Source organism: Schistocerca cancellata, chromosome 2, assembly GCF_023864275.1.
Source record: "Schistocerca cancellata isolate TAMUIC-IGC-003103 chromosome 2, iqSchCanc2.1, whole genome shotgun sequence".
NCBI classification, from domain to species: domain Eukaryota; kingdom Metazoa; phylum Arthropoda; class Insecta; order Orthoptera; family Acrididae; genus Schistocerca; species Schistocerca cancellata.
Genome location: NC_064627.1, coordinates 936,317,216 through 936,330,940, shown reverse-complemented (window position 1 = coordinate 936,330,940; position 13,725 = coordinate 936,317,216). Strand labels below are relative to the sequence as shown.

The 13,725-nt window shown below is 43.3% G+C and overlaps 1 protein-coding gene across 1 annotated transcript in view; it reads right to left on the bottom strand.

The window, feature by feature from the left end:
* Positions 1-13,725, bottom strand: part of LOC126162907 (retinaldehyde-binding protein 1) — a 114,043-nt gene that overhangs the window by 42,424 nt on the left and 57,894 nt on the right. The window contains exon 4 of the mRNA XM_049919718.1: positions 1,125-1,281. Within this exon, the coding sequence (XP_049775675.1) occupies positions 1,125-1,281 (157 nt within the window). The remainder of the gene's footprint in view (positions 1-1,124; positions 1,282-13,725) is intronic.

The following is a 13,725-nucleotide window of genomic DNA, read 5'->3' as shown; positions in this document are numbered from 1 at the left end:
GGATGAATCCAGGTTCTGTTTACAGCATCATGATGGTCGCATCCGTGGTAGGCGACATCGCGGTGAATCCACATTTGGAAGTGTGTATTCGCCATCGCCATAGTGGCGTATCACCCGGCGTGATGGTATGGGGTGCCATTGGTTACATGTCTCGGTCACCTCTTGTTCGCATTGATGGCACTTTGGGCAGTAGACGTTACATTTCAGATGTGTTACGACCCGTGGCTCTACCCTTCATTCGATCCCTGCGAAACTGTACATTTCAGCAGGACAATGCACGACCGCGTGTTGCAGGTCCTGTACGGGCCTTTCTGGATACAGAGAACGTTCGACTGCTGCCCTGGCCAGCACATTCTCCAGATCTCTCACCAATTGAAAACGTCTGGTCAATTGTGGCCCAGCAACTGTCTCGTCACAATACGCCAGTCACTACTCTTGATGAACTGTGGTATCGTGATGAAGCTGCATGGGCAAATGTACCTGTACACACCATCCAAGCTCTGTTTGACTCAATGCCCAGGCGTATGAAGGCCGTTTTTACGGCCAGAGGTGGTTGTTCTGGGTACTGATTTCTCAGGATCCGTGCACCCAAATTGCGTGAAAATGTAATCACATGTCACTTCTAATATAATATACTTGTCCAGTGAATACCCGTTTATCATCTGCATTTCGTCTTGGTGTAGCAATTTTAATGCTAAAACATTCATATTTCTTTACGTACTACACGAATATGTAATAAAAATGGGGGTTCCTATTTTTTAAAAAACGCAGTTGATATCCGTTTGACCTATGGCAGCGCCATCTAGCGGGCCAATCATAGCGCCATCTGGTTTTCCCCTTCAAGCTAGACGAGTTTCGTTCTTTGTAGTTTTTTCGTTTGATGCTTATTTCGTGCGATATTTGGCCCGGTCACTATCAATGGACCACGCTTTATATTGTGGCATAGGTGATAGCGGAAGGCTTGGTGGAAATTGTGTTTCCAATAGTTTGTGGTTATAAAGGTTGATACTTGCTGCATGGATTACTAATTCAAGGCTTTACTGTCACTGCCCATGGGAGTAGTTCAAACACACACACACGCACACACACATCTCTTGCAAGGTAGCGAAGCAGCGCGGACTGACCTCCGCAGTTGACGATGAGCACGCGGCGGTCCTTGTGGTCGCGGTCGGCCAGCACGTTGACCACGGTGTGGTTGACGAAGGCGTCCTGCTCGTCCGTGGGCAGCAGGTTCCGCAGCAGGTCGCTGTGCTTGTCTTTGAACACCGCCGCCCGCTTCATCTGTCCACAGCACAAGGCACGCCGTCAAAGTTTGCGCCGGTTTGATGGAATGGTTGTGTAGCAGTTGCGTAGCAGAAAGCACGCAAATAACACAGTGTGTCCAAATATTATCTGTACAACTTTAGACTTTAATTACTTTAAAATTACACTAGATAATAACGACTGGTTTACACCAAGTGATAACTCATTAAGTTCTTTTTCTTTATTATTACACTACTGGTCATTTAAATTGCTACACCACGAAGATGACGTGCTACAGACGAGAAATTTAACCGACAGGAAGAAGATGCTGTGATATGCAAATTATCAGCTTTTCAGAGCATTCACACAAGGTTGGCGCCGGTGGCGACACCTACAACGTGCTGACACGAGGAAAGTTTCCAACCGATTTCTCATACACAAACAGCAGTTGACCGGCCTTGCCTGGTGAAACGTCGTTGTGATGCCTCGTGTAAGGAGGAGAAATGCGTACCATCACGTTTACGACTTTGATAACGCTCGGATTGTAGCCTATCGCGATTGCGGTTTATCATATCGCAACATTGCTGCTCGCGTTGGTCGAGATCCAATGACTGATAGCAGAATATGGAATCGGTGGGTTCAGGAGGGTAATACGGAACGCCGTGCTGGATCCCAACGGCCTCCTATCACTAGCGGTCGATATGACAGACATCTTCTCCGCATTGCTGTAACGGATCGTGCAGCCACGTCTCGATCCCTGAGTCAACAGATGGGGACGTTTGCAAGACAACAACCACCTGCACGAACAGTTCGACGAAGTTTGCAGCAGCATGGACTATCAGCTCGTAGACCGTGGCTGCGGTTACCCTTGACGCTGCATCACAGACACAAGCGTTTGCGATGGTCTACTCAACGACGAACCTGGGTGCACGAATGGCAAAACGTCTTTTTTTGGATGAATCCAGGTTCTGTTTACAGCATCATGATGGTCGCATCCGTGGTTGGCGACATCGAGGTGAACGCACATTGGTAGCGTGTATTCGTCATCGTCATAGTGGCGTATCACTCGGCGTCATGGTATGGGGTGCCATTGGTTACACGTCTCGGTCACCCCTTGTTCGCATTGACGGCACTTTGAACAGTGGACGTTACAGTTCAGATGTGTTACGACCCTTAGCTCTACCCTTTATTTGATCCCTGCGAAACCGTATATTTCAGCAGAATAATGCACGACCGCATGTTGCAGGTCCTGTACGGGTCTTTCTGGATACAGAAAATGTTCGACTGCTGCCCTGGCCAGCACATTCTCCAGATCTCTCACCAATTGAAAACTTCTGGTCAATGGTTGCCGAGCAACTGGCTCGTCACAATACGCCAGCCATACTCTTGATGAACTGTGGTATCGTATTGAAGCTGCATGGGCAGCTGTACCTGTACACGCCATCCAAGCTCTGTTTGACTGCCCAGGTGTATGAAGGTCGTTATTACGGCCAGAGGTGATTGTTCTGGGTACTGATTTCTCAGGATCTATGCGCCCAAATTGCGTGAAATATGTAATCACATGTCAGTTCTAGTGTAATATATTTGTCCAATGAATGCCCGTTTATCATCTACATTTCTTCTTGGTGTAGCAATTTTAATGGCCAGTAGTGTATTTTCCAGGTTCCACAGACCTGACGACAAATTTGATCACATATAAAAAACCTCAGTTTATAGCCTGGTTCAAAGAGACGAAGTCCCATACCCAAGTGGAACGAAACTTTCGGACGAAGTACAGGAGAGAACCAACGTTTACACCAGTTATTCGGGCTTGCAATATGTCATTTATGAAAGCATGAGGCCAAGGTGATATAAGGGCCCTGCAGTGTGCGTCACAGCACATGACACTACAGGTCTTACGAGGTGCAGCGACCGCCCCGACGACTACCATTTCACAGAGTGATACTCTCGATAACGCATGACAAAGTTTAGGAGTTCTGAGGGCACCTTTTCATTCATATACTGATTTCCCGATCGTAGCCGAGCGTTCGCGATGTACGTCGGCAAGACAACTACTGTGATGTCACAAGTTCGTTGCGGCACCCGTATTTCTCGTGAGCTCCTCGAAAACAGGTAGCGTTCTTAATAAACATGGTCGGGTCGCCTCTCTGTTACAGACGCCAATGTGGAGAAGGTACGGGAGGCGTTTGCAAGGACTCCGATAAAATCAGCGTGCACGGCGGTCAGAGATCTGGAAGAGCCACGATCAGTACTTTACAAAGTCTTGCACAAGGAGTCACAGTTGTATTCCTATGACGGACAGTTGCTCCAGGCATAAAGCCGATGACAACTTCAGTGGGAGCTGTTCCCATTGGGTACAGAAAGTCATGTTTGCAAAAGTTTATTCTTTGCATGTACACGGGTAATTGAACCGTCATAACGTTCGTATCATCATGTTACATGAGAAACTGGAAAAGAAGACAGCCCCAGGATCGATGTGTGATGAGGGCTTATGCAGAATTGCAATCACTGGTTCAGTCCTTTTCAGCAAGTTTACCTTCAACAGCGATGTTTACCTATGCCTATACCTATACAGGGTTTTACAAAAAGGTACGGCCAAACTTTCAGGAAACATTCCCCACACACAAATAAAGAAAAGATGTTATGTGGACATGTGTCCGTAAACGCTTAATTTCCATGTTAGAGCTCATTCTAGTTTCGTCAGTATGTCCTGTACTTCCTCGATTCACCGCCAGTTGGTCCAATTGAAGGAAGGTAATGTTGACTTCGGTGCTTGTGTTGATATGCGACTCATTGCTGTACGTACTAGCATCAAGCACATCAGTACGTAGCATCAACAGGTTAGTGTTCATCACGAACGTGGTTTTGCAGCCAGTGCAATGTTCACAAATGCGGAGTTGGCAGATGCCCATTTGATGTATGGATTAGCACGGGGCAATAGCCGTGGCGCGGTACGTTTGTATCGAGACAGATTTCCAGAACGAAGGTGTCCCGACAGGAAGACGTTCGAAGCAATTGATCGGCGTCTTAGGGAGCACGGAACATTCCAGCCTATGACTCGCGACTGGGGAAGACCTAGAATGACGAGGACACCTGCAATGAACGAGGCAATTCTTCGTGCAGTTGACGATAACCCTAATGTCAGCGTCAGAGAAGTTGCTGCTGTACAAGGTCACGTTGACCACGTCACTGTATGGAGAGTGCTACGGGAGAACCAGTTGTTTTCGTACCATGTACAGCGTGTGCAGGCACTGTCAGCAGCTGATTGGCCTCCACGGGTACACTTCTGCGAATGGTTCATCCAACAATGTGTCAATCCTCATTTCAATGCAAATGTTCTCTTTACTGATGAGGCTTCAACCAACGTGATCAAATTGTAAATTTTCACAATCAACATGTGTGGGCTGACGAGAATCCGCACGCAATTGTGCAATCACGTCATCAACACAGATTTTCTGTGAACGTTTGGGCAGGCATTGTTGATGATGTCTTGATTGGGCCCCATGTTCTTCCACCTACGCTCAATGGAGAACGTTATTATGATCTCATACGGGATACTCTACCTGTGCTGCTAGAACATGTGCCTTTACAAGTACGACGCAACAAGTGGTTCATGCACGATGGAGCTCCTACACATTTCAGTCGAAGTGTTCGTACGCTTCTCAGCAACAGATTCGGTGACCGATGGATTGGTAGAGGTGGACCAATTCCATGGCCTCCACGCTCTCCTGATCTCAACCCTCTTGACTTTCATTTATGGTGGCATTTCAGAGCTCTTGTCTACGCAACTCCGGTACCAAACGTAGAGACTCTTCGTGCTCGTATTGTGGACGGCTGTGATACAATATGCCATTCTCCAGGGCTGCATCAACGCATCAGGGATTCCATGCGACGGAGGGTGGATGCACGTATCCTCGCTAACGAAGGACATTTTGAACATTTCCTGTAACAAAGTGTTTGAAGCCACGCTGGTACGTTCTGTTTCTGTGTGTTTCCATTCCATGATTAATGTGATTTGAAGAGAAGTAATAAAATGAGCTCTAACGTGGAAAGTAAGCGTTTCCGGCTCTGAGCACTATGGGACTTAACATCTATGGTCATCAGTCCCCTAGAACTTAGAACTACTTAAACCTAGCTAACCTAAGGACAGCACACAACACCCAGTCATCACGAGGCAGAGAAAATCCCTGACCCCGCCGGGAATCGAACCCGGGAACCCGGGCGTGGGAAGCGAGAACGCTACCGCACGACCACGAGCTGCGGACAAGCGTTTCCGGACACATGTCTACATAACATATTTTTTTTCTTTGTGTGTGAGGAATGTTTCCTGAAAGTTTGGCCGTACCTTTTTGTAACACCCTGTATATGTTACAAGAGTTTTCTGTGTCACAATGAGAGCACCCGAACCTGGCGTCATATTCCAGCAAGAGGGAGCTACCTCACTTAACCCTCAACTTTCATCAATTTCTGGATGAAACGTTTCAGGATAGGTGGTCTCCACGTGACGGTCCGACTCACTGGCTGACAAGGTCATGTGACTGCCCTCCACTAGACTTCTTCCTAACTTGTTTTGCAAAGCATCAGTGGTAGATATCATGTGGCCAAATAATAAAAGTGTCGTCAAGATAACAAGAGAAGCAATATGGACGAACCAGAGCTGATTTAAACCCATGTTTTCCGAGATTACGTGTTGTCACCAGACGAAACTACTTTCGTCTAGCCGTAACTGTGGGTTCCTGGATTGCTTTAGGAGAAGACTCGTCAAACTAGAACACGAAATATTAGTTCACTTTATTGCATAAATGAGTAAAAGATTTACTTAACTTTGACGCAGGCGTTTGCCGCGGGATACTGAATAATTTTCAACTGCGACTGACTATGTAAGCATCACTTCATGCACTAAGTAACAAACTCTTCTCTTGAGGTACAGTGTTCGACATTTAGATTAATAGATTTTATCAGAAACTTTAGCTACTCTTTGTACCTACATCATCATAATAAATGTGTACCATAAATGCACTCACAATGAGCATCTACTCGCAATTGGCGTTGATGTAACTATGATGTTTTGTTAGTACCTACCCACCGTCCATCCCTTTTCACCTTCCCCCTCACCTCCACCTCTCCCCCCTCCCTAAGTACACACCCTTCCGCCTATCCCTCTCCACCCTCCTTCAACCGCCTCACCCCCCCCCCTCCCTTTGCCACCACCTCCATCACTCGTCCTAGCACATTTCTAGCAAAAAAAAAAATGAAAGATAAAAAATGGTACAATAAAATTCAAAATACGTCAATGCCCTCATGTCTGTTTAAAGTTAGATTACTACCTCTAATTTGTTATTTTATTTACATGTTATTACTGTTTTAATACTGCTGTCCATTTAATAGTTTTTACATATTGTTGCACAGATTAGACTAAGTTTTCGTTCCACAGACCAAAAAATGAGGTTATTCTCGCGGGTGTGGAACATGTCAGAAAGTGTAACATAAAAAACATAGAACATTTGAATGTGGTACTCACTTCCCCGATCATTTGTTAGGAGACTGTCCAAATACGTGAATTCATTACAGTGAGCTGGAACTGCTAATATTTACGGAATTAATACACTGTCAGAATGACACATAGTTATGGAGCTTTAATAAATTTATGATACACAAAATAGCTAATCTTGACTGCTGTGACCAAGAGCAGTCAAAACTAAAATCTGACATTTTTACTTAAGCTGGTCTGGCAGTCCTCGTTAAGATATTCATCTATAGATAGAAGGATTGGCGACCAAAATGTCTTTCAAACTCTGTTTGAACTGTGCTTTATCTGAAAACAAGTTTTTAATAGTTCTTAGCAGTTTATTGAACGTGTGTGTTTCTGAATAGTACAACCCTTTTTGGAACAAGTTAAGTGACTTTAAGTCTTTATGTAGAATGTTCTTATTCCTAGTATTGATATTATGTTTCGAGCTATTGAAAGGAAATAGACACATTATTTGCAAAAAATTTACTTAAGGAATAAATATATTCAGAAGCAGTGGTGAGAATACCCAATTCTTTGAACAGGTTTCTACATGATGATCTTGAATTTACACCACAAATGTAACTTATTACACGCTTTTGCACTCTAAAAACTTTTGTTCGGTTTGGCGAGTTATCCCAGAATATGATACCAATGACGTAACAGAAGGAAAATAAGCAAAGTATGTAACGTTTTTCTGCGCCTGCCATCATTCGCGTTGCAAATACAGACTTGTTTAGGCGCTTCAGTAATTCTGTGGTATGCCTTTCCCAATTGAATTTATTAACGAGTTGAAAACCCAGAAATTTAATACTGTCAACCTCTTCGATCTTCATATCTTCATGTGTTGTACACATGCTGGAAGCAAATCTCTTACAGTTTCTGAACTGCATATACTGGGTCTTTTCAACGTTTAATGACACTGGCAGTTAATTAGCTTTAAACCATTTATCAATGTCAGTGAAAATTTGATTAGCTGCCGTTTATAAATCTGTACTTGACTTGCTATTTATTGCAATGTTTGTATCATATGTAAACAAAACAAACTTGGTATCTGGCAATGTAAAAGATGAAAAATCATTAATGTACACAAGAAAAAGCAACAGGCCCAAGATGGAACTTTGAGGAACAAAACATGTAATTAATTCCCAGTCAGATGAGGACAGATTGCTTACTCCACAGATATTTCGCAAGGACACCCTTTATTTGCTGTTTGTTAAATACGACACGAATCACTTCGCGGCATTGCTGGCGACACCACAATATTCTAATTTACTCAAGAGAATGTGTGATTTACACAGTTAAACGTTTATGGCGGGTCACAGAAAATGCCATTAGCCTCTAATTTGTTATCTAATGAGTTAAGTTCATTTTCACTGTATGTGCAAACACCCTTTGCTGTATTGGAACCCTTAACGGACTCAATCTGTGACTTGGACAATATATTGTTTTCAAATATTTTTGAAAATCCGACAAAAGTGAAATTTGTCGATAGTTCGACGGTATCTCGTTATCCGCTTCTTGTAAGACTTAACTTCAGCTCGCCGAAGTGGCCGAGCGGTTCTAAGCGCCACAGTCTGGAACCGCGCGCCCGTTACGGTCGCAGGTTCGAATCCTGCCTCGGACATGGTTTTGTGTGATGTTCTTAGGTTAGTTATGTTTAAGTAGTTCTAAGTTCTAGGGGACTGATGAACTCAGCAGTTAAGTCCCACAGTGCTCAGAGCCATTTTTTGAGCTTAACTTCAGCATATTTAAGCCAGTCTGGAAATGTTCCACTGATAAAGAGATTGATTACACAAATAACTTAAGATAGAACTCAACTCACGTGGGGACTCTTTGATTAACTTCGTTGATACAGTACGTTATCATGGTAACCACTACAGTACTTTGATTTATGATGGATGTTACTTCTTTAGGAGACTTGAGCGTCATTTCCATTTATTGAAGTTATTTGTAAAGACTGGTCTCCAATATTTCATTGCACTGTTTACTGAACCTGACAACCCCAAACTGTTAGAACAGAAAAAAGTACTTTTTTAAGCGGTTTGCAACACTACTTGCACTTGTTACCAATGTCTCATTTATTTTTAGAGATATCTGTTCCTCTTCCTTTTTGGTCTCACCTGTCTCTGTCTTCATTATATGCCATACAGTTTTTATTTTGTTGCCTGATGTATTTTCCTTTTCTCATAACATAGTTGCTTAGATTTCTGGATTACTTGATTCAAAACTTTGCAGTATCCTTTGTAATTCATTACAATGCTAACATCAGAGCTGTTCCTAAATGGTAGATACAGTCTACTTTTTGTCTCAGTCCGGAATCGCGCTGCTGCTACGGTCGCAGGTTCGAATACTGCCTGGGGCGTGGATGTGTGTAATGTCTTAGGTTAGTTAGGTTTAAGTAGTTCTGAGTCTAGGGGACTGAGGACCTCAGATGTTAACTCCCATAGTGCTCAGAGCCATTTCAACCATTTTTAGCTATCCCATGACTTTTGTCACCTTAGTGTAAATATGCACGTTTTCAGTGGGCGAAACAACGCGGAAACTGGTCTGTAACGGTGTAGGCCGATAAGTCGCATGTTTATCCTTTTCCAAATGATCTGAAGCGGCAGATTCATCGATGACCAAAGGAGGCGTTTAATCCGATGTCTGTGGAGACTTTAGTTGGGACCGGAAGCGATTTTTTGATGTTTTGGTGCTGTTCTTCGTACAATGACTTCGGCCCACTAATTCCGAATAGCGTGAATGTGAACCAGGATACTGTTTAGATATTCTCGGTGACCAAATGCTGCCCTCATAACAGCCGCGTTTACAGAGCTGCACGCACACTTTGCTGTTTTGCCCAACACGCACGCTCCCTGTAGCAATTCGACTTGCCCACCAAATCACGTGATCTTAATACCACAGAAAATATCTGGGATTATTTGGTACAGCGGGTCAACCGTAGCAGTCAACATCCCCTCAACATGATTACTCTACGGGATCATCAATGAGTGCCTTCAACTGGACGTGGAGTATCAGAAGAAATTTACAGGCTTTCTTCCATGCCGTATTGAAAAAGAAAGGATGGAAGATCAGGGTCCAACGACGTCATTAGAGGCGGAGCTCAAGCTCGGATTAGGAAAGCATGGGGAAGAATATCGGCCGTGCCCTTTCGAACGAACCATCGCTGCATTTGCTTAACCGGTTTAGGGAACAATGGAAAATCTAAATATGGATGACCGGACATGGCTTCGAAACTGACAAGAGGACCTTACGAACTTCCCCTCGAAGATTTTATTCACATTGACAAGATGTGTAGGACGCGACTAGGATTTCAACACATCGCACCCGGGCAACAAAAGTGACACCAACGCCTTTTTTTTAGTATTTGTCACTGAAAAATTCTTGTGAAGTGCCCCACCGTGCACGTAGAACGCCACATCTCTATCTCGCAATTTGTCTACTACGAGTACAAGGCAGTTGCGTCAGGTTTTTTATTGGCTACTTCGTGATTCGCCACTGCAAGAAAAACGTCACTTAAGTGTTGCTATAGGCGGGTGTGCACGAGTCATCGAGAACAGTGCTACATTTTGAGTTGTGCAAGTTTTCATGCATAAGGTAAGTTGAATATAATTTTTAGTGTAATCGATTATTACAACGTCTGTATTTATACAGTGTCTGTATCTTACATTACAATGTCCTTCAGCCATGTTTTGACGATTACAGCTGTTGTAAATACGAGTATTATGAAATTTCGTGCGTTGCAGCGTACAAGAAAAAATGGAAAGTCTGCTATAAAGAAAGTTTGAATCCGTTTTCTCGGCGAAAAGTATTCCCACATTATACAGTGTGTTCGGAAACTCCTGTTACAAACTTCTAGGACTTGTACAGGGGATGTATTTTGAATAGGAACCCACGTCCTAAAACGTACCATTTCCGTTCTACGACGGTTTCATTTCCGATGTGTGACGCGTCCACATTTGATGATGGAAAGAGAAAAATCTCAGAGTTGCCAGTTTTAGTTTGTAACAGAGTAGAGACAGTGACGTTGACTACTTCTTCTGGGGTCGTAAGCAAAGTTTAATTTACGAGACTTCTGTAGAGGCAGAGAGAGGATCTGCTGGCACGAGTTCTGGCCGCTGCACTAGAAACTGAAGAGACACCAGATGGCAACGATAGAGTGTATCAGAACATGCTTCGTAGGTACAGTGTCTGTAAAAACAATGGTGGTCGCCACATCGAGGGCCGTTGTGACGCGCCAATACTGCTCTGCATGCACAGTGGGCTTGGCTCTTTTTTGTTTTGGAATAATGCAAACACGTAAATAAGTTTTCATACAAAGAAATGCGCATAAGTGATAAATGGATGTTTTCTTATGTTTCCTTTCGAATTGTTACCTATTAATTGTGCTGCGCCATGCCTAATTCAGTTCCTCAAGCACAAGTGGGTGAGTTAAACATCTGAATTAAAACCATCGAAAAAGGAAAAACTGTACATTTCCAAACATGGGAACCTATTCAAAAATGGTTCAGATGGTTCTGAGCACTATGGCACTTAACATCTGAGGTCATCAGTCCTCTAGAGCTTAGAACTACTTAAACCTAACTAACCTAAGGACATCACACACATCCATGCACGAGGCAGGATTCGAACCTGCGATCGTAGCGGTCGCGCGGTTCCAGATTGAAGGGCCTAGAACAGCTCGGCCACTCCGGCCGGCCTCTCTACAAGTCCTAGAAGTTTGTAACGGGAATTTCTGAACACTCTGTATAAGCCCTGTTGAAGGAACATCAATTAGTTACACTCTAAGGAACACTATTTTCAAAAACGTAGAATAAGAAATTATTCTGTGTTTTTGGAAATTGTGTTCCTTAAAGTGTAACTAATTGATGTTCCTTATTAAATTATGTTGATTTCTGTAAATAACAATTTTGTACTTTGCGTTTTCCTAATACCCAGTTTCAAATTGTTTTCAATTTTTTACTTTAATTTCAGTACTTATTTGGCCTGATGAAGATTCGAATGCCGTATAATATTACAGTAAGTAAAAAATATTTACTATCTGGGGTGGAAAAGTATTAGATGAGAGTTCATAACAAAATAAAGGTTTAAGGGGATCAAGAAAAGTGACACAATTCAAAGAATTAATAAATAATTACCTAATAACAGCTCATATTCGAAGCGAACAGATTGTCATGTCCATATTACTCTTGTATAGAATATAATGGAATTTAATGGCAAAATTACTTACTTAACATTTAAAGGATGCTCATACTATTGCAATATAAGTTTTATAGAATTCATTAAGTCGATTTTTAAGTATTGCATTATTGAGTTGTGTCGCTGTTCTTGCCGGAGTGCGAAATGTAACCAGGAAGACGCAACTCTGCACCGTTTTCGAGAAAATCGAGTTCGAAAATTTAAGACGTGCTCATATATTTTTATGGTTGTTAGTATTCGAGGGTTCCGCAGCCGAGCGCGAAAACGCTTAGTTTTATCACTGCGAGGTTTCGGCCGAATCTCGCTGCCGTTATTTATTTATTTTTCGTTCCCAAGTAATTATACCAGCAGATATACGTGGTAGACCACGGAAAACTGTGTGATGATGGAGATTGAAAACGAAGTTTGTTTTGCAATATACACATTGAAAAAAACATGCACACGCAAAAATTCGGAGTTCGTTACATGTGCTGTGTAGTAACAAGTATTGTTTTCGAGGTTCCTACGGTCACTGTCATCCTCATTCGTGCAGTGCTCAATGGGTTACGAATTTCACTTTTCACAAATGTAGATACAGTAATGTAAGTAAAATACTGTACTGGTTTGATTCGAAGTCCTCTTGTACCCATTTTTATTTCCAAACTGCTTACGAAAAAACTGATTTTTCTTCTTTTTCAGCATAAAGGTTATGAAAATAATAAATGGGTCACTACGTACTGATAATTTGAACAGTCATAATAAATATTTTGTTAGAACTACGTGGGAATGAAAAAAGTACAGGCAGTGAGATTCGATCCAGAGACCTTGAGATTATGAAACTAAGCGCTTACTCGCTCAGTTGCGGACTCTTTTACAAGCGAGCACGCCTATAATTTTCGAACTCGATTTTCTCGAAAACTGGCGAGAGTTGCGTGTGCCTTTTTACGTATGTTGCGGTTCTAGTTGTAAATGTGAACCAAATCACTGATGGGAAATTCGTATGTTTCGTTTGTGAGCCCATTATAAAGACTAGAGGCCGCGACATCAGCAATATGTCCCGTGTGGGATAATTAATTTCCTGTCTGGTATCTTCTACGTCAGAACGAAATGTCATGTAACGTGACAGTGTCATAATGGGGAGCATGAATGTGAGGCGTCACGTAGCAAGGTCCAGGATTACATGTCACTCATGCGTACAAAGAGCCAGTGTGCCAATATTTCAGGAAATACTAACACGTGCCCTGTCTCACACAATTGTCGCCGGGACCCTTTATCGGAGCTATTCTAGAGTCAAGTCATCGTGAAACCCCAGCTCAAGTTGTTGTTTCAGCGTCCGCAGCGCCCACGTTGCACGAGGTGTAGCAATGGTCGCCCGGTATGTGCATGTCACGTGCGAACGTCGTTTCGCAACTGATACCGCACCCGCCGTGGCCTTGAGGGAACGCCGCCCCCCCCCCCCCCCCCCCCCCCGCCCTTGTGGCACGCGTACTCCCAGAACTGCCAGCTGTGGACACTATCAGATGGCCTTATCGCCGCCAAATAACACTAGCTATAATGTTCGGCTTCTCAGATTACGTGCTGTTAGTTATTATCGCCCAGTGAGCAGCATAGCTCTCTGACGTTTATCGCCAAATCTCTTCACACAGATACCGCTTATTACAAAGAAATCCAACGGGCGGATTTCGAACTACGTCCCTGAAAGGTCATTCGTCCGTTCAAAAATGGCTCTGAGCACTATGGGACTTAACATCTGAGGTCATCAGTCCCCTAGACTTACTTAAACCGAACTAACC